The 21,727-nt window shown below is 41.0% G+C and overlaps 2 protein-coding genes across 5 annotated transcripts in view; one reads left to right on the top strand and one right to left on the bottom strand.

Moving 5' to 3' along the window:
• Positions 1 to 12,660, top strand: part of ckap5 (cytoskeleton associated protein 5) — a 36,894-nt gene extending 24,234 nt beyond the window's left edge. For 2 of the 4 annotated variants that reach the window (XM_088079695.1, XM_088079692.1), the window contains 14 exons: positions 469 to 662; positions 748 to 920; positions 2,720 to 2,743; positions 4,032 to 4,205; positions 4,290 to 4,410; positions 5,361 to 5,540; positions 5,679 to 5,866; positions 6,541 to 6,613; positions 6,749 to 6,937; positions 7,638 to 7,775; positions 7,910 to 7,993; positions 8,410 to 8,569; positions 8,681 to 8,802; positions 10,055 to 12,660. In XM_088079695.1, the coding sequence (XP_087935821.1) occupies positions 469 to 662; positions 748 to 920; positions 2,720 to 2,743; positions 4,032 to 4,205; positions 4,290 to 4,410; positions 5,361 to 5,540; positions 5,679 to 5,866; positions 6,541 to 6,613; positions 6,749 to 6,937; positions 7,638 to 7,775; positions 7,910 to 7,993; positions 8,410 to 8,569; positions 8,681 to 8,802; positions 10,055 to 10,315 (2,081 nt within the window). In that variant the 3' untranslated portion in view covers positions 10,316 to 12,660. The remainder of the gene's footprint in view (positions 1 to 468; positions 663 to 747; positions 921 to 2,719; positions 2,744 to 4,031; positions 4,206 to 4,289; positions 4,411 to 5,360; positions 5,541 to 5,678; positions 5,867 to 6,540; positions 6,614 to 6,748; positions 6,938 to 7,637; positions 7,776 to 7,909; positions 7,994 to 8,409; positions 8,570 to 8,680; positions 8,803 to 10,054) is intronic. The other 2 variants (XM_088079693.1, XM_088079694.1) reach the window with 2 other exon arrangements.
• Positions 12,661 to 14,476: 1,816 nt separating this feature from the next.
• Positions 14,477 to 21,392, bottom strand: LOC121949701 (homeobox protein DBX1-B-like). The gene is made up of 4 exons (XM_042495428.2): positions 20,796 to 21,392; positions 19,875 to 19,958; positions 15,803 to 16,005; positions 14,477 to 15,025 (listed from the first exon to the last, which is right to left on the bottom strand). Exons 1-4 carry the CDS (start codon positions 21,163 to 21,165, stop codon positions 14,708 to 14,710), a joined length of 975 nt encoding a protein of 324 aa, XP_042351362.2. The 5' UTR covers positions 21,166 to 21,392; the 3' UTR covers positions 14,477 to 14,707.
• Positions 21,393 to 21,727: the final 335 nt, after the last annotated feature.

The following is a 21,727-nucleotide window of genomic DNA, read 5'->3' as shown; positions in this document are numbered from 1 at the left end:
TTATCTAAAAATGGGCAATAAAATAATAAAAAATACAGCCATGTATAATTGTATCCCCCTTCCCTAAGTCCTACCCAGTGCTTAAAAAAAATTTATATTTATATATATTTGCACCACCCCCTCCCCTCTTATAAATAAAGACTAATTGTCATAGTAAAATATTTGGTTGTAATTCTGTTCTGCATTCATTTTTTTTTTTTAAAGTATTTTAAAAAAAGCTGTTATATAGTAATGAAAAAGACCCAATAAGGAGCAGCGATGGTGTTTCAGAGAATGAATGCTTTTGAAAATTTTCCTCAAAGTGTGTATGAACCCTGATCTTCCACTAGAGGGCACTAGAGGTCAGAGTGAAACGTTTCTGACAACAACAAACGTTGGCAGTGCAGGAGGTCGTAATAATGTACCTTTTAACGGAGACGGTAAAGTATTTTGACAAACCTGTGTCTGTGGTTTCCTTCCTGTCCGCAGAGTGTCTGGAGGAGTTGGGTTGTTTGATAGAAGGTTATGGGATGAATGTTTGCCAGCCGACTCCTGCAAAGTCTCTGAAGGAGATCGCTGTCCACATCGGTGACAGAGACACGTCTGTCCGCAACGCTGCCCTGAACACTGTGGTGGCCGTCTACAACGTCTGCGGGGACCAAGTCTACAAACTAATAGGAAATGTAAGATGGAGATGATGCCATCATATAAAAACGTAACCCTGAAATCTGCAACAGTGTAACATCGTTTTTTCTCCGTCCCTTTCAGTTGTCAGAGAAAGACATGAGCATGCTGGAGGAGAGAATCAAGCGTTCAGCCAAGAAGACGACCGCAGCTCCTCCCAAACCCAGCGCGACGGAGAGGTCTCAGAGAGAGCACCCGACTAACCCCAACGCCACCTTCCTCCGCAAACCCGCACAGGAAGACCCCAACAAACTCAAGTAGGTCCCCTCTGACTCAGGGCTGCGGGCTTCCTGATCGTTAGCAGAGCGAACACTTAACTCACCACAAATATATGGTATCGAGGAACAAAATTTCCCTGCATTTCCAAAGAGCACGATTAGAAATATTGCTGCTAAATTCTAAATAGATGCAACAGATAGACTTTGACACCAATAGGTTTTTGGATATGCACAAATATCACAGAGCCGACCTTTACAAGAAGGTGAAGGAAGGAAAGACAGAGTGCAACAAGTCCTGCACCGACAGGAAACTGAAAAAAAAGGCTATTGTGACGCAAAGAGGCAAAATAACAAACCGTTCCAGCGTCCACATATTTTTACCCGATAAACGACATGTTAGGGCATGTTAGTCGAGGTATGCAGAGCAGTGTTAGTGGAATATTCATTTTCATTAGTAATGTAAACAGCTTCGTAGGAATATTGTCTTTTATAAATAAGAGCAAAAACCAAAACATTTTTCGATGTAAACTTACTGCGAACAAAAAATCTGTGTTGAAATCAGCAGGAGGAGAGCTGGTTAATGAAAGCTGTAAGCAGCTGTCAGCCTGAACTCACAGCTAAAAGAGCTTGAATTGTTTTACAGTCGTTTTCAAGCTCTGTTCACTAAAAACTAATATAGGATGAGTTATAATGTTATGATGTGTTTAATGTAATCTAGAAATTTGAGCAAATACAGCTGTTTGAAGGAGACATTGTTTTTTTTTAATACTTTTTACATATGAACTTTTTTTATTGTAGGTACAAAGCAGATGCAAAGCAAAAAATAATAAAAATTAAACATAAATATGAGGTCACGGGGTGTTAAGAGTCACATTTTTTAAAATAATTTTTGAAAGATATTTTCACAGCGATATAAAATAGATGCTAGAGAGGGAATTAGGATGTATATATGTATACTAAATATGATTTTAAAGCTTTTTTTTTCATGTGGAAGGTTATACTAAATTATCATTTAATACATTTGTATAGTTGAATTTGCTTATTCAAGGTTAGAATAATGAAAGTCTTTAAAACAACTCAATATATATTTTTTTATAATGAAGATTTTTTTATGTTTCTGTGGGTCAGTAGCAGAGAACAGCACAATAACCGCAGTAAACATTAAATATCAGAGGGAGAACGTGCAGCCAGAGGAAATGAAACCGTTTGAAATATTAACAGAAATACACAGAATCGGTATGAATCAATAAATAGCTATTTTATGTCAAAACACACACCAACTTCTGATTTACAAAAGTGATGCTGGTCAGTAAGTTACACGTTAGTTGTTCTCTTACAGGCAGAAGACCGTAGTGTTTAAATTAATGCATTCAAAAAGACTGTTAGTGTGACATGGACTGTTAAATGTGCTAAAACTAAACCTTTTCCAGCTGTTTCTCATTAGCATGTTATCCATTCTGTCAACCAACCGCATCTTTAATCCATCACAGACCTGCACACGAGGTCTGCTGTGACTGCAGTTAGATTCATTTCATAAATCTTCTGAACGTTTGTCTTCTGCTCGCAACTAATCTGTCCTTCTCTTCTCATGTTTTACTGAGTCTTTGCATGTGGGGTTGCTCTCACAGATACTTAAAGTAAACAAATGAAATCCCATCCACTGTGTCTGTGAAACCAACCTCAGTGTGTGTGTGTGTGTGTGTGTGAGTGTGTGTGTGTTTGGCTGGCTGCAGAGCTGCCTGCCTGTCCTCTTGCCTGCGTGTCTCTTAACCCTTCATCTTTCTTCCTGTGTGATTTTCCTCCTCTCTCTGCTCTGCCTACCTTCCGTTCCGGAGCAGAATAATGTATCGCACGTATAGGATGTGAGTACCTCTTCCTCCCCCCCCGTTTCCTACGTGCCGTCATTGTAAGACGTCCTCCTGAATGCAGTCTAATACTCATCATTCATAAGACTAATGGACAGAAAAGTGAGCTGTGACGTTTTGAGTTTTAGTCGTGTTTCTTCCCATGTTGGACAGTTATGGTCTGTTTTTGGTCCCAGCTGTCACATGGTCAAAACTAAAGCTCAAAATGTCCACCGCCGCTTTTAAATGTGGTTCATTCCCCGTCACCCCTTCATCTTACTTATGTATGTCGTGCATATTGTACCTGGAAACGAGACGAATCCGATTTTTGACAGCTGCAAAAAGAACATTTCTCCTACTGACAACCAAATATATTTTTTAAGCTTTTCCAAGTTTCAAAAGTTTTTGTTGGTTCTCTAGTGTGAAATCTGTACTTATGAAACGAGAGGACAATATGTCATGGCTGGTAATGAAGTTTTTACTCCTAATAATCAGATATTCTTTAACAGCTCAGTTATTACATAACAGGGTCACAATGACGCACAACCTCAAATTTTAGTTGATCTGAACATAGCAGTTATGTTGCTGTCTAATTATGCTCAAAAATGTGACAGTGAGCCTAAATAAAATGATTTTCGTCATTTGGTGGTGTTTCGCTGGCTCTCGGCTGTTGCTCGAGCTACAGGTTTTGTTTCCCACATTTGCTATTTGTCAAATATTGACAGGTGAAGGATTTTCATCGTTAATGTGGCAAACAGTCACTAACTGAATATGTTTACAATTTTTTTTTTTCATATTGTAACAATAGATTTTTAGTCAGTTTTTCCTCCTTTCTGAAGGATACAAACGTTAATGTTGGTTTTAGATCAGTGCTCATCAGCTCCAGTTCTGGCAGTTTAACTCAGGCTAATGGCACACTTTTAGGATCTGGCTTCATCAGACTCAAAACCCACAAAAAATATGCTCTTACCTGATGTTTGACTATTTTCAAGATGTTTTAAACTCATTAGAATTTTATAATGGTGTTTTTTAAGCCAGAAAGGGAAAATTGCACTTTTTAAAAGTGTATTTGTTTGCTTCTAAAAGTGTTTATGCCGTATAAATTCACTGTTTGGAAGTCAAGCGTTTCATCTTCCTTTTTATTGACCTTAAACTGAGTAGAGCCACATTGGACTGATCCACATACTGTCACAGATTCTCAGACTGATAATAAGTAAAAGCTGGTCAGTCAGGACTGGAGCTCAGAGGCACTGATCGATAAAACACCGGACTAAATATTCTGTCCCCCTTTCCTCCGTCCATCCAGCCAAGCCCGTCAAAACGCCCAGCACAGCGAGTCCTCTCACCCGTCCATCCCCAAGGAGTTCCAGTTGGATCTGGACATGATCGAAATGGACCAGAGCAGAGTGTGCGAGCTGCCGGACCTCGTCCAACACAAGCTGGACGAGCTGCTGGAGCCCATCATGATCCCCGAACCAAAGTAAAAACGACCAGACCATCACAGTCTAACACACAGAAGCACGTTTTATTTTAGTGATTAACATTTTTGTTTTTGTGTTTCGAGGATGCGTTCTGTCTCACCGCACTTTGATGACCTCCACAACAACACGGCCTCCACCATCAACTTTGTCATCTCTCAGGTGGCCAGCGGTGACATCAACAACAGCATACAGGCTCTGGCACAGGTATGACACATGACGGACGGCGCTTTGAAGTCTGGATTTGTGTTTACTGCTCGCTGCTGTTATGGCAGTTAATATGACAAAAGATAAGATGTTGGTTGAAGGGTAAAACCGAGGTGGAGGACACTTCGAACCTGAGCGTGCTGTCTAACTCTTTCTTTAGTGCAGAGGCAGGTTGTATCTGAGGTTGCTTAGCAACCATAACTAGCACCACATCATAGCCTTATTACCATAAATCCAAAGTGCAGAGCTGATCTTCTTTCAGGTGTTTCTTAAGTTGCCAATTAACCAAAAAGCGTCGCTAGAGAAACGTTTCCAGCAAAACTGTTGTTTGCTTGCGGTACAGCGCGCTGTGGATGCTCCTCTCTTGCTGCCGTGCGCCTCATTCTTCTGCCGGTTTATTGGGTGTGCTTAAAAGTTCAAATATTTTCAACTTTTCCACTCGAGGCGCAGAGTCCCACTGCTTGTCATTTTCACTTTTGGCCACATGCATGCAGCCTCGCTCCACAGGCGCTCCCAGCTGTTTTTCCAGATGTGCTTCCAAGGTGCTTTTGGAGTGATGTGTCTCAGTGCGATGTGTGCATTTGGCCTAAAATATAATCCGTGAAACAGATGTAAAGCTCAGGTTATCCCTGCATTAAAATGATCAACTTCTCCACCATATCTATGAGGAAGTTTATTGAAAAAAGAAAAGATATCTGCCAGGTGTGATTGGTTGTTCCTCGTCACACGTGGTGCGTGCTGCTGTGTTGAACCCTGAAATAAACAGAGTTCAACAGAGCTAAACAGTGAAGTCACTATAAACCTCCCTGAAGCAAAGAGGAGCTGCAGATACCATTGATAACTGCCTGTATGTTTACAGACTGTGTCGTGATACATTGACATAAAATTGTCAGTTGTAGCTGCTTTGAGTTGAGATCAAAAGTGTGCGAAATTCAAAATTTGTCCTGCAGATCGACGAGGTGTTGCGGCAGGAGGACAAGGCCGAGGTCATGTCGGGACACATCGATCAGTTCCTCATCGCGACCTTCATGCAGCTGAGGCTCATCTACAGCACGCACATGGCTGACGACCGGCTGGACAAGAAAGACCTCATCAAACTGTACAGCTGCATCATAGGAAACATGCTGTCTGTGAGTCACCGCCTGCTGCTGCTCTGAGACGTTCTCGAACATGACGTGTCAGAAACTGCTTAGGATGATTAAAAACCTGAGGCGGAGTTCGATGATGATGAGACACTGTCCTCCTCTGTCCCCCTCTGTCTCTGTCAGTTGTTCTCTATGGAGTCCCTGGCCAGAGAGGCATCGATGGGTGTGCTGAAGGACCTGATGCACGGTTTGATAACTCTGCTGCTGGACGACCGAGTGGAGGACATCGAGGACGGACAGCAGCTCATCAGATCCGTCAACCTGCTGGTAACCAGGGTCCTGGAGAAGTCCGACCAGACCAACATGATCAGGTTTGTGCGGAGAAACGGTTCACGTGAGAATAAAATGTCACCCGCTCAGGACTGGAAAAGTCATGGAATTTGCAAATAGCAATTTCCAGGACTAAATATATACTCTGAAAATGTTTGAAAAGTCACAGAAATCTGTTTCACGAACCTGTTTATTGACACATGATGTGTTCAAGGACCATCGGAAATTTGAAAATTAAACGATGACTTCAGTTTTATCTTCTGGTTGTGTTAAATGGCGTAATTTGGTGATTAAAAAGAGAACATACATGGGTTTGGAAAGCATGTTTTAAAGAAAATAAATTGCAAAAAAAGCCAATATTTCCTTGAAAAGTTGGCAAAATGTTTTCATTATCCCAATTATTTCCAAGAAAAAGGACATTCTTTTTAGCAAGCTGAGGATCCCCTGGACCCCCTGACAGAGGTTCCTGCTAAGCCCCTAAAGTCTAAAATCCAAGAAATGTAGAAAAATCTGAGAAATGTCCTAAAATATTAAAACATGTAGGGGCTGCTTTAACGGGCCCCTGGCCTCCTGTCATTTTGCAAAAGTGGCCCCCAAGCAAATCAAGTTGAGCGTCCCTGATCTAGAGTTACCATGACCTGGATGACTGAGAACCTTCACCAGCGTCTTGTTATGAGCTGTTTAGTTAACTCTTTCCCTTCCTGCCTCTCCGCAGCGCTCTGCTGGTTTTGCTTCAGGACACGTTAGTCACGACAGCCCCGCCGATGTTCTCTGAGCTGGTCATGAAGGTAAGGAGTGTCCCCACAACCGAGGACATGATGTCCTATCAGTACTGATGCTTCTGTTTTCTAAAACACCCCTCAAACTGACTGTGTGTGTGTGTGTGTGTGTGTGTGTGTGTGTGTGTGTGTGTGTGTTTTCAGTGTTTGTGGAGGATGATCCGCTTCCTCCCAGAGACCATCAACAGCATCAACCTGGATCGGATCTTACTGGACGTCCACAACTTCATGAAGGTTTTCCCCAAAGAGAAACTGAAGCAGCTCAAGAGTGACGTCCCGCACAGAACCCTGAAGACTCTGTTACACACACTCTGCAAGCTCACAGGGGCCAAGGTAAAACACACACACACACACACACACACACACACACACACACACACACACATACACACGCACACTGTAGCTTTCAATTAATACTGGACCAATTTCAAAAATAGTTGTTCCCATTTGTTATTTAAAGACAAAAACACGGGAAAATAAAGTCCAGGTTGAAAAATACAGAAGTTAGCCTTTAGATTCAGATGTTCTTTCTTTGTCATTTTCATTATGCTTTTCTATACATTAAAAAAAAAAAAGAATTATGTTTCCCCTGCAAGACAAAAACAGTGCAAGTCATTCGCAGAATAAAAATAAATAGATAAAAGTCATAAATAAGTAGATACGTCATTTATAAGTAGATACAAATCATAAATATGTACATAAAAGTCATGAATAAATAGATAAAAGTCATAAGTAAGTAGATAAAAATCAAAAATATGTACGTAAAAGTCATAAATAAGTAGATAAAAGTTATTTATAAGTAGATAAAAGTTATGAGTATGTACATAAAAATCATGAATAAATAGATGAAAGTCATAAATAAGTAGATAAAAGTCGTGAAAGTCATAAATAAGTGGATGCTCCTGTGTCCTCTCCCAGGCTGTGGGAGGTTTGGGGGTCGTTGATGATGTCGGAGGCGCTGCGTGTCCAGCTGTATTTATTTTTAACTTTTCGATCTTTAAACTCTTTATTGTATCAATGCGTTGATGAACAGATCCTGGACCACTTATCAATGATAGAGAATCGTAATGAGTCAGAGTTGGAGGCCCATCTGAGGCGGGTGGTCAAACACTCCGGAAACCTGTCGGGACTGAAGAGTGACCGCGGCAACGAGAAGAGTGGCATGCGCACGGTGAGCAACGCGCTTTTGTTTCTCATTTCTCAAAGTTACAGACGTTGCAGCTTTTGTCTTAAGGATGACTGTAAATAAACGTAATCGTGCCGACAGGTGTAACGTGAATTTGTCCTTTTGCGTTTTGTTCCCAGGAGGATCGGATGTCGAAGGCGAAGGTCAGTGACATTTTGTCCGAGATCTTCAAGAAGATCGGCTCTAAGGAGAACACTAAAGAGGTCAGCGGCGCCGCTCTTTTAAAGCACTGTTGCAGGACTTTTGTATGTCAGCTTCTACATGCAGACGTCAGGGTGTGTCTTAGCTGGTCATGTATTTCTCCTGTTTTTTAGTCCTTCCTTGTGGTAACTTTATTTTGTGTTTTATTTTGTCGCTTTGGAGTTGTATATTTTGATTTTTAACTTTGTTTCCATGTTGTCTGTGATTTTTGTTGCTGCCTGTCTCGGCCAGGACACTCTTGGAAAAAATAGATTTTTAATCTCAAGGTTTTTCTGATCAAATAAATAAATTCTCAAATATGTACTAGCTGTTGCAGTTTAAAACCTGAACTTATTGTTTCTATTACAATTTTTTAACTTCACAGACGGAAAATAAAAGGCTTGGAAAACTTTAGTAACGTGTCCAATCTTCTCCTCAGGGTCTGACGGAGCTGTACGAGTACAAACAGAAGTACTCGGATGCAGATTTGGAGCCCTTCCTCAAAAACACGTCCCAGTTCTTCCAGAGCTACGTGGAGCGAGGCCTTCGTATGATCGAGTCTGAGAGAGAGGGCAAGCCTCGCATCCAGACCTCTGCAGGTACACCGGGACGCCGCCACTGTGCACTGTGCTCAGAGAGACGTTAGGCGTGTAAAGTGACACGTGTCTGTGTCTGTGTCTGTGTCTGTGTGTGTGTGTGTGTGTCTGCAGTGATCCCGCAGCACGGCACCGACTTCAGTCTGAGCAGTAACAACGAGGAGCTGAAACCAGCCGTTTACTACGAGAGACTGAAGATCCTCCGACAGAGACAAGGCCTGGAAAACACCTCCAGGGTTAGTTCACACACACACACACACACACACACACACACACACACACACACACACACACACACACACACACACCTTTAGCCTTGTCACTTCAGTCCAGTTCATTGCAAAATTTTAAGAGGCAGTGTTGCTTTTCTTGATTTAGATCGATGCCTATGTGCACTTTTCCCTTCTCAACCTTTTCTTGTTTTTCCAGTTCTGCTGTGTATTAGTGTTGCACCAAACCAACTTTTTCTTTTTCTTTTTCTTTTTTCACCACTTCTTACCCCCAAACTGATTGTGATTTGAAACCAGTGCTCTTTTTTTGCCCAGAATGTGAAATCATTGTGAAAGTGATCATAAAATGTGTCTCCTGCGGCTGTAACTGCAGATCGCCTAAACTCAGCGTTTGTGCAATAATGAAAAACATGTTCCAAAAGCCTGATAGTGGCTTTAAATCCAGCCGGTTATCTGTGTGACGCCTTTATTTAACTGACTCATAATGACACACAGATATGTACGCTGAAGATGCTCTGATGAGTTTTCCTGTGAGGCTCCGTCCTCCATCGGCTCTGTATCTCACCGGGAGCGTTTCAGACGTCGAGCGTGTAGAGAATCGGCTTATTTCGGGGTTTTCTCTTGATGTTTTGGTCATTTTTCCTTCATTTTTGTGATTCTACTGTGGCTGAGACGGCCATACGTATATAAATGCTTTCCTTTTCTTTCTGTTAAAACTTTATTTCTTGATGTTGTTGTTGTGCTGCAGCTTTCAGTCCAGCTGAGAAACAAATAGATCAAAGAATTTTGGCCTAGGCCGCGGATACTGTTGATGTAACGTTTTTGTTAAGTGAAACATGATCCCCTGTCCGTGCAAGGCCCTTTATTCTGAAAATTGACCGGATGCATTGCTCCTTGACTTCCTGTCTGGTACAGCATGATGCGGCTGCTGTCCGCCTTCAGCAAAAATAGTCCCGGCGCGTATTTGATGCGGAGCGCGATCGGCTCTGGAGGGAGTGCCTCGGCCATAACACGCCGTCAAACCTTTCAGCCTCGGCGTAGAAACAGATATTAAGTCATCGTTTCTAATGTTTGCTTTCAGTCGCAGACGTTAAAAACGGTTGTCACAGCTGCACAATCACAGTGATGTTTAGTTTTTTTTCCCCTCCAGAAAAAAAACTAAAACTTAGAGTCAGAACTTTTTGTTTTGCAGTAAATAAAAACACAGAAACCTTCCCGAGTATATAATTTACAGACGCTGACCTTGTCCTCCCTGCAGCAGGGTGTCGGAGACGGGGAGGAGCCTCAGCAGCGACCTCCCATTTCCTCCCTGCTGTCGTCGAAGCCGTCGGTGGCGTCCTCCACCGACATGCTCCACAGTAAGCTGTCGCAGCTCAAAGAGTCCCGAGAGCTGTACCAGCAGGAACACAACGCACACTCCCATTCCCCGACGCACGCGCACACCCGCTCGGCCTCACCGGCGGCCAACCTGGACGACCTGAAGAAACGTCTGGAGAGGATAAAGAGCAACCGGCAGTGAGGAGCGCCACGCCACCACCTCATCTCATCCGCCAAGCCTGTGGAGTTCAGCTAGTCGTAGAAAATAAACCATCCCCCTTTTTAACTCGTTGTGTGTTTATATTCATGTTTCTGGAGGATGGACGTAGAAAGCACTTGGTCACTAAAGCTCCTCCCCCTCCCACCTCTGTCGACCAATCAGGTAGCAGCAGACAAAACACGCCCTCAAGTTTGAACCTGACTCCACCCACTGTGCCTGTAAGATAGTAGACATCAAACGCACCACGATCTGACTGTAGAGTGCATTCAGACTGAACTAAGGCTGTGACTGGTCTTTACACACACACACACACACACACACAGCAGAAACATCCGAGTGTGTTTAGCTTCTATTCAAACGTATCAGAAAGACGTTCGATGAAAAAGCTGAATCAGAGTTTAGGAGTGAGCTTCGATGTAGTGTGTACAGGATCACAAAGTCTGCTAACATCTCAGTCTGTACAGTTTCATTGTGATAAACTGTCACACCTCATGTCCCGTCCTGTCCCGTCCCGTCCTGTCCCGTCTCGTCCCGTCTCGTCCTAGCCGTCTCTGTCAGGGTGCCGTCCACCCTCCGCTCTCCTGTGTACACTTTTTACTGTATTATAACATAGAAACGGTACACTCACTCTCCTCCTCCTGCCCTCTGTTTCAGCACGATGGCAGAATAAGTTGTGCATATTTAACCCTTTGAAACCCACATTGTCTTGATTTCTTTCCAAAAAAAGGTTAGAAGGCAATGAGATACTTAAGAAGTGACCCAGAAAATAGCAAAACATTTAAATAGTGCAAGAAAAAGTGCTTATTCACAGATGTCTGGGAATGCATTTTTTAGGCCTATTTTTAACTTATGTCATGGAATTTGGGTAAAACATGGAAAACATTTGAAAATTCACTGGTGTGAGAACCTGGTTTCAAAATAATTCTCTAAAAATACAAATTTCTTCCAATTTTCAAGACATTTCTTGCTTAGTTGCTTTATGCCTTCTCTACTTTTTTTTTTTAAAGAAATCGATTTGCTCAGATTTCAAAGGTTTAAATATGTGTGAAAGGCGTCTGAATGCAGCACACGAAAGTGATCCAGGTTTCGGAGGGTTAAAGGTTGCTAACCACTTAACTGTAGTAGTGCTTCTCATGTGGTTTCAGGACAAAACAGTCATGAAACGTTTCGTCCTGTTTTACCACGATGCACATCGCTGCTGCTGCGTTTGGATGGAGAAACTCGTGTCGAAAGCTCAGGTTGTGGCTGTGTAAACGCAGCGTGCTGTTGCCCCCTTGTGGCCGAACAAAGTCAAGTATCCGTTTGTAATTCTCAGTTTGAAGCCCTGTTTGCACTGCGAGCCGCGACTGATTTGCAGACAGTTTGTAAAGCAAAAAATGCCAGTTTAGTGTTGTTTAGTAGCAATGCTAATGGTTGACGAATATTGCAAAATGGCTCGCTGCAAACAGGGCTTGAAGCTCCGGCACTTTAACACTTGAATCGACAAAGTGTCCGAATTCTGTCAATATCGGACACTTTTTCAGCCACAAAATGACTGCATTTACACGGCGACATCGAGTCTTTTTTCTGCCCCTGATGCTGTTCAAACTGACAAAAAGCCACAGCTGTTAGCGGTGTTAAAGTACTTTGTTTTAACAGGGACAGGGAGTCTGTCTCGTTTTATTCTGAAAGCATTTTGCAGTCTTCCTGTTTAAAATCAGTGGTTTCAGTTCTTCTCTGAATTAAAATTGAGTTTTCAGATTTTTCCTTCCAGCTGAACTCTAAATGATCAGCTTTAGAGTTTTGTTGGGATTAAAACCTGCAGACTCGTTCTGAAAAACTGCTGCTTTTATTCTGGAGAGGCTGCACACTTTTGCTTTTTTTTTTTTTTTTGTTTTAGCCGAGAGGGACTGAGAGTCTCGCTGCTTAATTGAGGAGGACCAAGCAGAGCTGTATACAGGTGTGTTTAAGTTGTGTGTTGGGCTGTTCTGTGGGTTGACACTTGCTGTAAATACTGTATTTAATGTCCTCCACTAACACCTCCCTTCAGTTATTTAACAGCAGCCACTCTGTTGTGATTGTAGGCTTAAAGAGTACGGCATGAAGTCAGTGATTGCTTTTATTTTCTCATGTAAATAAAGTTTGCATTAACAAAACTGCTGTGTAATTAAGTCATCGTTTTTCCGACGACAGTTGCCTCGTTGGTCATCTGAAGGAAGGAAAAGAAACACAAATAACACGTTTTTGTATTTAATTTGAATGTCAGTACTAGTCTTACATTGTTACAGCTTTCCTTGTATAATCCATAGTGGGAAAAATGGCAATAAAGTCTTGTTTTTTTTTAACAATCCGTCTTTGAGTTAATTGATTTTAAGTTGAAAAGGCTGCATCTTGTAACTGTTTGTTTCGGATGTATTTTACTGTAAGCTGGGACTGTCACTTATCTGATTAGTCAAACTGAGGTTTGGACCTGATGCAGTTTAAAGCTACAGTTGGTAACTTTGTCCCCTGTACGAAGACGAATTCATTCATTCATGCAGCAGCGGCTGCAGGTTCAAACCCAACCTCAGCCCTTTTATTCCCCGAGCTCTCCACTGTCAACACCAACTGTTCTGTACAACATGTAAGGCCCCCAAAATGTTTCTGAAGACTTTTGATAACATGCTATACTATGACATTTTTTCATGATTTTGCCAAAAAACAAAAAATGTCATATAGCATGTCGTCAAAAATCATGAAAGCATGTCATACTGTAGCATATCCTCAGAAATCACGAAAAAACGTCATATTATAGCATTTCAAAAATCATGAAAAAGTCATATAGCATATCGTCAAAAATCATGATTAAAAGTCATTTTTCAAATATTGTTTTGATATGTTTATTATTGATTATCTTCTGTGTATTATGCCCATTTATCTATCCTTTCCTTTAGTGCTCTCGTCTATATCTGTGTTGTTGTTAGTCTGACTATATTTTGTTAAATAAGGCTGAAAAAAAATCCAGGGCAAAAGCCAAGAATGACACCCAGAAATAAAAAAAAAAATAAAATAAAATAAAGCGGCGCGCCCCGGAAACGGTAGTGACGTCACACGCCAGATTAGCCTCACCGCGCGCAGGTATCCTCGCGCAGAGAGAGCAGATAAACCCGGTCTCTAAATAAAAACCTTTTTGTCCTCATAATTTATAGTTTGCTCCCGGCGTGACACCAAACTCCGATGAAAGTTTGCAGTGTTGGGAGGAGCAGCGAGGTATGTGACGTTTGCATTTTACAAACGGATTTTGGCTGTTTGAAGTTTGTGTCGTTGTTTATTTCGGGCTGTTGCAATAGTGCGGCCGACATGGCTGTTTTTTATAAATGCATTTTGATATGATGTCTTGTAAATGTTAAAAAAAATTATGCTTTTGTATATGTTTAATGTGTGTTTTGGAGAAAATGATGCGCTGAAAATGTCCAAACTGCTCCAGTCGGAGCCGCTGTTAGTCACATTCTGCCAAGTGGGCTGTTGGACATGTCCCTGCGCTGGAGCGGGCTAATGGACATGTCCACTTTGGAGCGGGCTGTTGGACATTTCCGCGCTGGTGTGGAATGTCGGACATGTCCGCGCTGGACCTTAATGTTGGACATGTCCCTGCACATGTCCCTGATAGTCCGGTCAAGCACATTTCCGCACTGGAGTGGGCTGTTGGACATTTCTGCGTGCTGGAGCGGGCTGTGGGACATGTCTGCGTGCTGGAGCGGGCTGTCGGACATGTCTGCGTGCTGGAGCGGGCTGTCGGACATGTCTGCGTGCTGGAGCGGGCTGTCGGACATGTCTGCGTGCTGGAGGGGGCTGTGGGACATGTCTGCGTGCTGGAGCGGGCTGTGGGACATGTCTGCGTGCTGGAGCGGGCTGTCGGACATGTCTGCGTGCTGGAGCGGGCTGTTGGACATGTTAAAACAACTACATGTACACACTGTCCAAGCTAATGTAACAGATGAGTTACAAATAAGGCGTAATTCTAATTTAGCTTCATCTTAGTTGGAGACTTGACACCGAAAGTGAATCTTGTCGAGATTTATTTGCGAAAATATGAAGAACACAAATATCTATGGAAAAAAAAACACAATTTGTACATTTAAGAGTTTTAAGCATTTCGATCTACAAATATCTAAAATAGCTCAGTATACTTTATTTACTGTATATAGGTACACTGAAGTACATATTAAAGTAATATAAACAATACTGTACAGATATATGGCAGGAAGAGGAGCGGCTGAGAAAATACAGCTTAATTACAGAGCGGATTCAAGCACTTGTGGTACTCGCATCCGTTCACCAGTTTCTGTGATAAATCCTCTTTTTGGACTGTCACAGCTGACAGTGGTTAAGAGTTTCATCAGATCTCTGAAAGTCTTAGGAAACCGTGATTTCTTCGTCGTCTGACTCGGAGAGCTCCGACTGTTTGCTGGACTCTGATGGAGAAAGACGGTTGTGATGATGATGATGATGATGATGGTGGTGAAGATGTGACTCGTGGCTGTCCCGCTGTGCTTGGCTGGTGGGTGCAGTCCTGTCCAGTTTGTGGCAGTGGGTGCTGCCTACATCAGTGAGGTCTGGGTGGGGGTTGGTTTTGGTGGGGAGGGTCTGCTGACGGCAGCCACCCGTCGAGAGCAGCTCCCTCTCTTTGGAGTTTCTCCATTTCATCCTGCGGTTCTGAAACCAGATTTTCACCTAAACAGGACAAAAAACTGCATGTCAACACTGATATCCCCAGTATTACTTAAATTAACAGCCGTGAATGTCCTAAAATCTGAAAAATGTCCTAAAATCTTAGAAATCTCCCAAGACCCGAGAAACATCCTAAAATCCTGGAAGCTTTCTGAAGTCCTCGAGATGTCCTAATCTCTGACAAATGTCATAAAATGTTATAAATGTCCTAAAATCCTGGGAACACCCTCAAATCCTAGAAAAGTTATAAAAATCCTAGAAACATCCCAAACTTCAAGGAATGTCCTAACATCCTAGAAAAGTCTTAAAATCCTAGAAACATCTTGAAATCCAAGAAATGTCCTAAAATTGTAGAAACATCCTAAACATCAAGGAATGTCCTAAAATCCTAGAAAGATCACGAAATCCTAGAAATGTCCTAAAATCCTAGAAACATCCTAAACTCCAAGGAATGTCCTAAAATCCTAGAAAAGTCTTAAAAAACTAGAAATGTTATAAAATCCTAAAAACATCCTAAACTTCAAAGAATGTCCTAAAATCCTAAAAACATGTATGGGGCTGTTGGCTTCCTGTCATTTTGCAAAAGTGGCCCCCAAGCAAAACACAGATGGTTTGGGGTAAAAAGTGGACAGAAAATGTCCATACATTTGAAATAGATAATAGATAATGGACAGTATAATAATTCTGGATATATAGTTAAATTATCGTTAGATAATTAATAATTAGTTAAATTATATTATAAAAACACATTTTAAAGGTCCAGCAGTCCTTGGTGTGTACCTGGGAGTCTTTGAGGCCCAGTTTACCGGCAAGTTTCTTCCTGTCCGGTTTGCTGATGTATTTCTGCTTCTGGAAAGTCCTCTCCAGGGCCTTCCTCTGCAGGTCTGAGAACACGGCCCGCCGCAGCATGCCCCTCCTGGGCTTCCCTCTGGGGGCCAGGGGCCATGAAAACGTTCCTGGGACAGGAACCACGGAGGACGAGGCTGGAAAGAAAGAACGTGAAAGAGGAGAGATTTAATAACGATCTAATACATTTTCAAACTATCAAGTTCATGAAGAACTTTGGGGTGCCTGACCCCGAATTTGAGGATACAGATTCGACAAAACGTATCACGTAGATTATAGAATAAATACAGAACCACAGATGAGCCTCAGGTTGCTTTAAAGTTACACTTAGTAACATTTATTAAAATAACGTAATGTCATATTTGCTGAAATCCTGACAACAGCACAAAAAAAATCATGTTAGCTGTAACATGAGAAGTTTTAATCCAGCCAGTGAGCAGCGCTTTGTGTTTGCTTAATCCCCCCCACAAAAAAATTAAAATGAAATCCTAGAAACAGCCAAAAATCCTGGAAACATCCTAAAATCCTGAAAATGTCTTGAAATCCTAAAAATGTCCTAAACTTTGACAAATGTCTTAAAATCCTGGAAACATCCTAAAATCCTGGAAACATCCTAAACTTTGACAAATGTCCTAAAATTATAGAAATATCCTAAAATCCTATAAACACAGTGTAGTAGTCATAGTCAGAAAAAGCTTTAAATTTGCGATTAATCTTATAATTTCTATAAATAATCTCTCATTTTTAAAACAGTTATGAAATCCATATTGACAAAATAACAGCAATTGTCACCAGATCTGCTTGATTAGGAATCAAATGAGAGCAAAAAAAAACTGCAGATATCTTGAGGTCAAAGGTCAAGGGACCACTTTGAAACGACCGTGGCGTTTTTCCATCGACAGAATTTCGCCTCAGTCTGGAGCGTTACTCCACGACCGGACGCCTCCGGTCTTCTAGTGTCACATGACATCAGCATCATCGTTTTAGCTTTAAACTCAGCCTCTGAAAGACGGCCGGCGATTAACGCGATTTAAGAAACGTTTGTGTTAATTACGCACCTTAATCGCGTCACAGTTACAGCGTTAAAGCTGACAGCCCAAGTTAGGAATGAAAGAAATCCAAATTGATTTCATTTTTCAGTCTTATTTTCTCTCTGCGTTTGTTTTCTCAGCATCTTGGCTGGTAGATCATCAGTTTCCAAACCTAACTTTGAGTTTCACTTTTGCTGAGTTCAGATTTTTTATTTTATTTTAAATTCTCTTTTAATTGGCTGATGTGAACGTCCAAAAACAAAATACGCCACCAAATGAACATGAAGATTTTTCAGTCATAAAAAATCAATAGATAAACACATAAATAAAGAAATAAAATAAAAAGATGAATAAATAAAAAATAAAAAAAATAGAATGAAGTAAATAGATCGGGGAAAAAAATAAAAAATGGGCTGGGCAAGTAAATAAAAAATATAAACTAAAATAAGGATAAAAAAATAAGTAGAGAGGCAAAAAAAAGCCGTTCTGTAAAAAATGGCACTGGATGGAAACGCACGCAGACAGTCAGTGGCTGCTACTTACACCACAGTCTGTTTCTGTCCTTTTTTTCCTTTTTTAAAAAAATCATTACATTCTCAGTGTTTTTCGGTAAAGACTCGTCCCGTCTCGTTTCCACCGTCGGCTCGCGGCTCCCCGATGCTTCCCCGTAATATACTTGTTCTGCCTGAAATCTGGTGCTTAAAAGCCCAATTTGTCGAGCGGTGGAAACAGAGCCTATGCTAATGAGACGGGCTCTCCAAAGCTGGGCTCACACTGCCTCTAATGAAGCATGAAGGGGGATTGTATAGGCTGCAAATGCATAGAGAAAGGTGATTGTGTTGTAATGAATTGAGTGGAAAAGGCCGTCGACAGGCCAGTATATTACAGGCCCATTAAAGGCAGGTCAGTATAATGTAGAGCTGTTAGAGGCTTGACTCAAGCTTTAGATACACACAGCTTAGGGCTGCTCACTGTGTGTTACACCTGATTTTGAGTCTCATTTCAGACACTCTGCGTATGAATTTACAAAAATATCTTGGATTTTTTTTATAGAATCAAGCAATATGTTTGTCAATATTTACGTAGAAATCGAAATAAAATTTAAACCTGAATTTAACAGATCTTGTGAGCAAACATGGCAAACTCAAATCACATCTTTAAGGTGTGTGTGTGCATGTGTGCGTGCATGCATGTGTGTGTGTGGTTTTGGCGCCTATTGGTCACGGTGCTGGGAGCTTTGTGGGCAGGCAGAGGGGCTTGGTGGGAAAACGACGGCGCGTGAAGAGGCGCTGAGTTCCCGAGCTGGGAAGATACCCGCCTCACATTTAGACCATGACAAACGGCACTAATATATTTAGAGCGTGACAAACTGGACTAATTTGTAGATTAGGACAACTGGTGCTAATGTCAGCAGTCAGTGCGTCGCCTAAATGGTCCTTCAAATTGGCGGAGCTGATTCCAGGCTGTCCGGCGTATTCCCATGCTAAAAGGCTGACAGCGTCCCTCAGCAGCCGACCGAGGCCCCTCCGTCTGCATCAGCTGCTCAAAACGTGTTTGCACATTTCAGAAGCTGAAAAAGCCCAGTTTTTTTTAACCGCACTTAAAAATTAGCAGAATTGTGTGCTTGGTCTTTTCATTTTTAACATTTTTTTTAAGTTTCCTCCCACTGAAGTCACGTATTAATCAGTTATATCATTAAATTAATGAAATAACGTGTTATTCTGAATCAGTTTGATATGTCCCTTGAGTTGTGATAAGTTATTTACCATCATTATACGCTTATGATTTTGTGATTATACTTATTTAATGTTTTAAAAACTGGAGCAGCATAACTTTTCTTGTACTGAACTCCTTTCACAAGAATTTAAAAGCCTGAAACTCTGAGAAAATGTTTTAGATTTCTTTTAGACACATGGAAAGAAATGTCCCGCAAATTTTTAAAAAGCACTGGAAAGATGACAGAGAACAATATATTTATGAATATCATGATAATATTTAAAAAATATTTTACAGAATTATTTAAATTTTTAAGCAGGTTGTATCATTGTAATTATTATTATTATTATTATTATTATTATTATTATTATTATTATTATTGGTTTTTCTGAGGGGGGGTGTAATTTACTTGTACTTTTTACTAATTTCTTTATAATTTTATAAGTTTAACTTTTGTTAAACTTTTGGCCACCAATTTATGGTGTAAATGAGTATTAATAATAAAAAAAATTCCTGTTTTTATTTGAGGTGATAAATGTAAAAATCTTTACCAAAGATAACCGCTCAATGACACAACCTGTAAAGAACTTTCCCTTTAAAATTCAGAGTTTTCTGACTGATCAGATCAAACATAAATATGTGGTGGAAATGCAAAAATAAATCTTTTTTTTCTTTTTTAGCCTAACAGCCGCTCGTTTTCATGTCTAAGTGTTGCAGCTGGATGCTGTTTATTTACTCGTCACTGAGTTATTGACAGAAGACGTGAAATAAGTCGTGGAGTTAGTTATGAGTTAAGTTATGAAAGGCAGAAATCTGGAAAAGTAAGTGTTGAATCATTGACATGAATCAACTGTGTATATATTTGGGTGGTATTACTTTATGAGACAATAAAAACAGTTTATTTTACCTAATAAAAAAATATTTTTTTTACATACACTTTTTCTCCTCTTAAATTCTCATGATTTGTTCTCTTAACGAGAATAAAGAGTATTAAAAGACAGATGATCCTATTTTACCAGACAGTTTTAAATAACATTTATTATTTGTGCATTATTACAAACAGCGGTGATGCCAAAGTGAAAATCAAGGTTCCCAATTTAAATTGAAACCTAGTTGTGAATATGATAAATGTTTGTGAATATGCGCTAAAAATGATAGTTTTCTCTTTTATAAAAAACATGAACAGAGTCTTAGAGAAACTGAGTTTTTGAACCGCTGATGTCAACATGCGGCACTAATTTACGGCACCAGTTACCAACCTGTGAAGCAGGACGCTCTGATGAAAGGATGAAGGTTTCCATCGAAGAAAGGCAGAGGCAGGGACTTGGTCTGAAGACTCTGGACTGAGGAGCAAACACAAAAATAACACGTGACTCCAAGACGGTAGTAACTAGTAATATTATATCATATTCTGAGTACTTAGAAAAAACGGCATATAAGTCCTATCAATTCTCTGTTACAGTAATAATTAGTAATAGTAATAATTGCGCCCAGAGAGAAAGAATTGATTAATAAAATAATCATAGGCCAAAAAAGTAATGTCTGATAAACCTCAACGGTTTAATTAAATTATTTTTTCTGTTTAATTTATTGGCTGTTTGCTGGTACTGGGCCTCAGTTTATTAAGAGCTCATCTGAGTCAATATCTTCACTCTATTTGCTTTAATTCTTATAAAATGTACCTCAAATGTGATTAAATGACTAAATAAATGTAATTGTAATCTGTTATTGAAAAAAAGTACTTCAATAACATTTACCAATCAAAATGTTGGTGATTACAAAGAGTTTAATTGTGAAAATAAATCATTTCAGTAAAAAGTTGAAGATAACATTCTGTTGCTTCACATCTTTTTATGTCTTCTTTTGGCATCTTTTTTTTCCGGTCAGCAAAGCCTTTGAGACAAATTTGAACATTTATGCACTTATGCTTTTAGGTCTTTCTGCTTCTTTGCCCTGTTGAAAACATTTGATAGAAAATGAATCAAATATTATAACATTATTTGATGAAGTAATTGAAACAGTTACATAACGCATTACATTTTTAACAGAATAACTAGTAATCTGTAACCTGTTATATTTTCGTTTGAGTTGATATTGCATAGGCTATAGCAGGAGTTTCAATATTTAATAATAATAATAAATTCTATTATTTATTATTAAAAAATCAAAATCACACTCACCGCTCCGTGTGGACGGTGCCAGTATCGCGCTGACGCCGAACTTGAGGTACCCTGAGTCCGGGCAGGCGGTCTGCGGAGACCCGGGACTGCTGCGGCTCAGCTGGACGGGACTCTGGAGCACAGAGCGCTCTGTGCTGGCGTCTAACGCCCGGGGAGGGCCGCCGGGGCCCGGGCTGAGCGGGAGGATGTCCACGGGACTTCTGGAAGAGAAAGTCCGGTGTATGAAGCTGACAGGCTGGCTCAACCGGAGCAGATCCTCTACCAGGAAGCCTGAGTGCAGTGAGCGGTTCAGGGGCGAGGAGAGAGCCGCGGGGGGACGCAGCAAGCCCGGGTACAGAGGAGGGGGCAGAGCGCTGCAGGGAAACATCATGGTTGTCCGACCTGGAAAAGTTTCTTCTCTTTTTGCAGTTTTTTTTTGACAGAGATGTCTTCAGAAAAAAACAATAAAGAGGCACCTGATCGACACACACTCACTCTGCGCTCTGTGCGTCTCTGCGTCTTCTTGGAGAGGTTTTATACAAGGGAGTCTCTCCAACACGCAAACACACACACTCACGCACATGCACGTGTGCACGCGCACACAAGTTCAACCCTCAGCCCATCTCCGCCTGAGTCTTTGAACACTAAGTTCAGGCCGAGGGGATTGGTCAGCGGCGCTGTGATTCCGCTGTGATTGGACCTCAGACAAAAACAGGGGACGAAAACCCTCCTGCTTTTATTTATGGGATTGTTCGCGTGCAGCTCGGATAGAAATGTTATTATTTCAATAATGAAAACTGAGATGCGCGTCCCAAACAGGAGGATACAGATGAGGAACGCCGCCCATTACTGTCTAAAGGCCCAAAGGTGGATTAACCCTTTGAAACCTAAGCAAATGGGTTTGACTTCTTAAATAAATAAATAAATAAATAGATGAATAACAAGCAAACATG

This window comes from Plectropomus leopardus, chromosome 7 (assembly GCF_026936395.1).
Source record: "Plectropomus leopardus strain MGB_pleo_1.0 chromosome 7, ASM2693639v1, whole genome shotgun sequence".
NCBI classification, from domain to species: domain Eukaryota; kingdom Metazoa; phylum Chordata; class Actinopteri; order Perciformes; family Serranidae; genus Plectropomus; species Plectropomus leopardus.
Note: the sequence above shows the minus strand (reverse complement) of the source record. Positions and strands in the feature narration are given on the sequence as shown.

What these genes read in the sequence shown, in the direction of transcription:
- LOC121949701 (XM_042495428.2), bottom strand. Translation starts at nt 21,165, where the DNA reads ATGATGTTTCCCTGCAGCGCTCTGCCCCCTCCTCTGTACCCGGGCTTG. An exon ending in CAGAGCGTCCTGCTTCACAG is followed by an intron (nt 16,006 to 19,874) that starts GTTGGTAACTGG and finishes CTTTCTTTCCAG; the next exon opens with CCTCGTCCTCCGTGGTTCCT. An exon ending in TGGGCCTCAAAGACTCCCAG is followed by an intron (nt 15,026 to 15,802) that starts GTACACACCAAG and finishes TGTCCTGTTTAG; the next exon opens with GTGAAAATCTGGTTTCAGAA.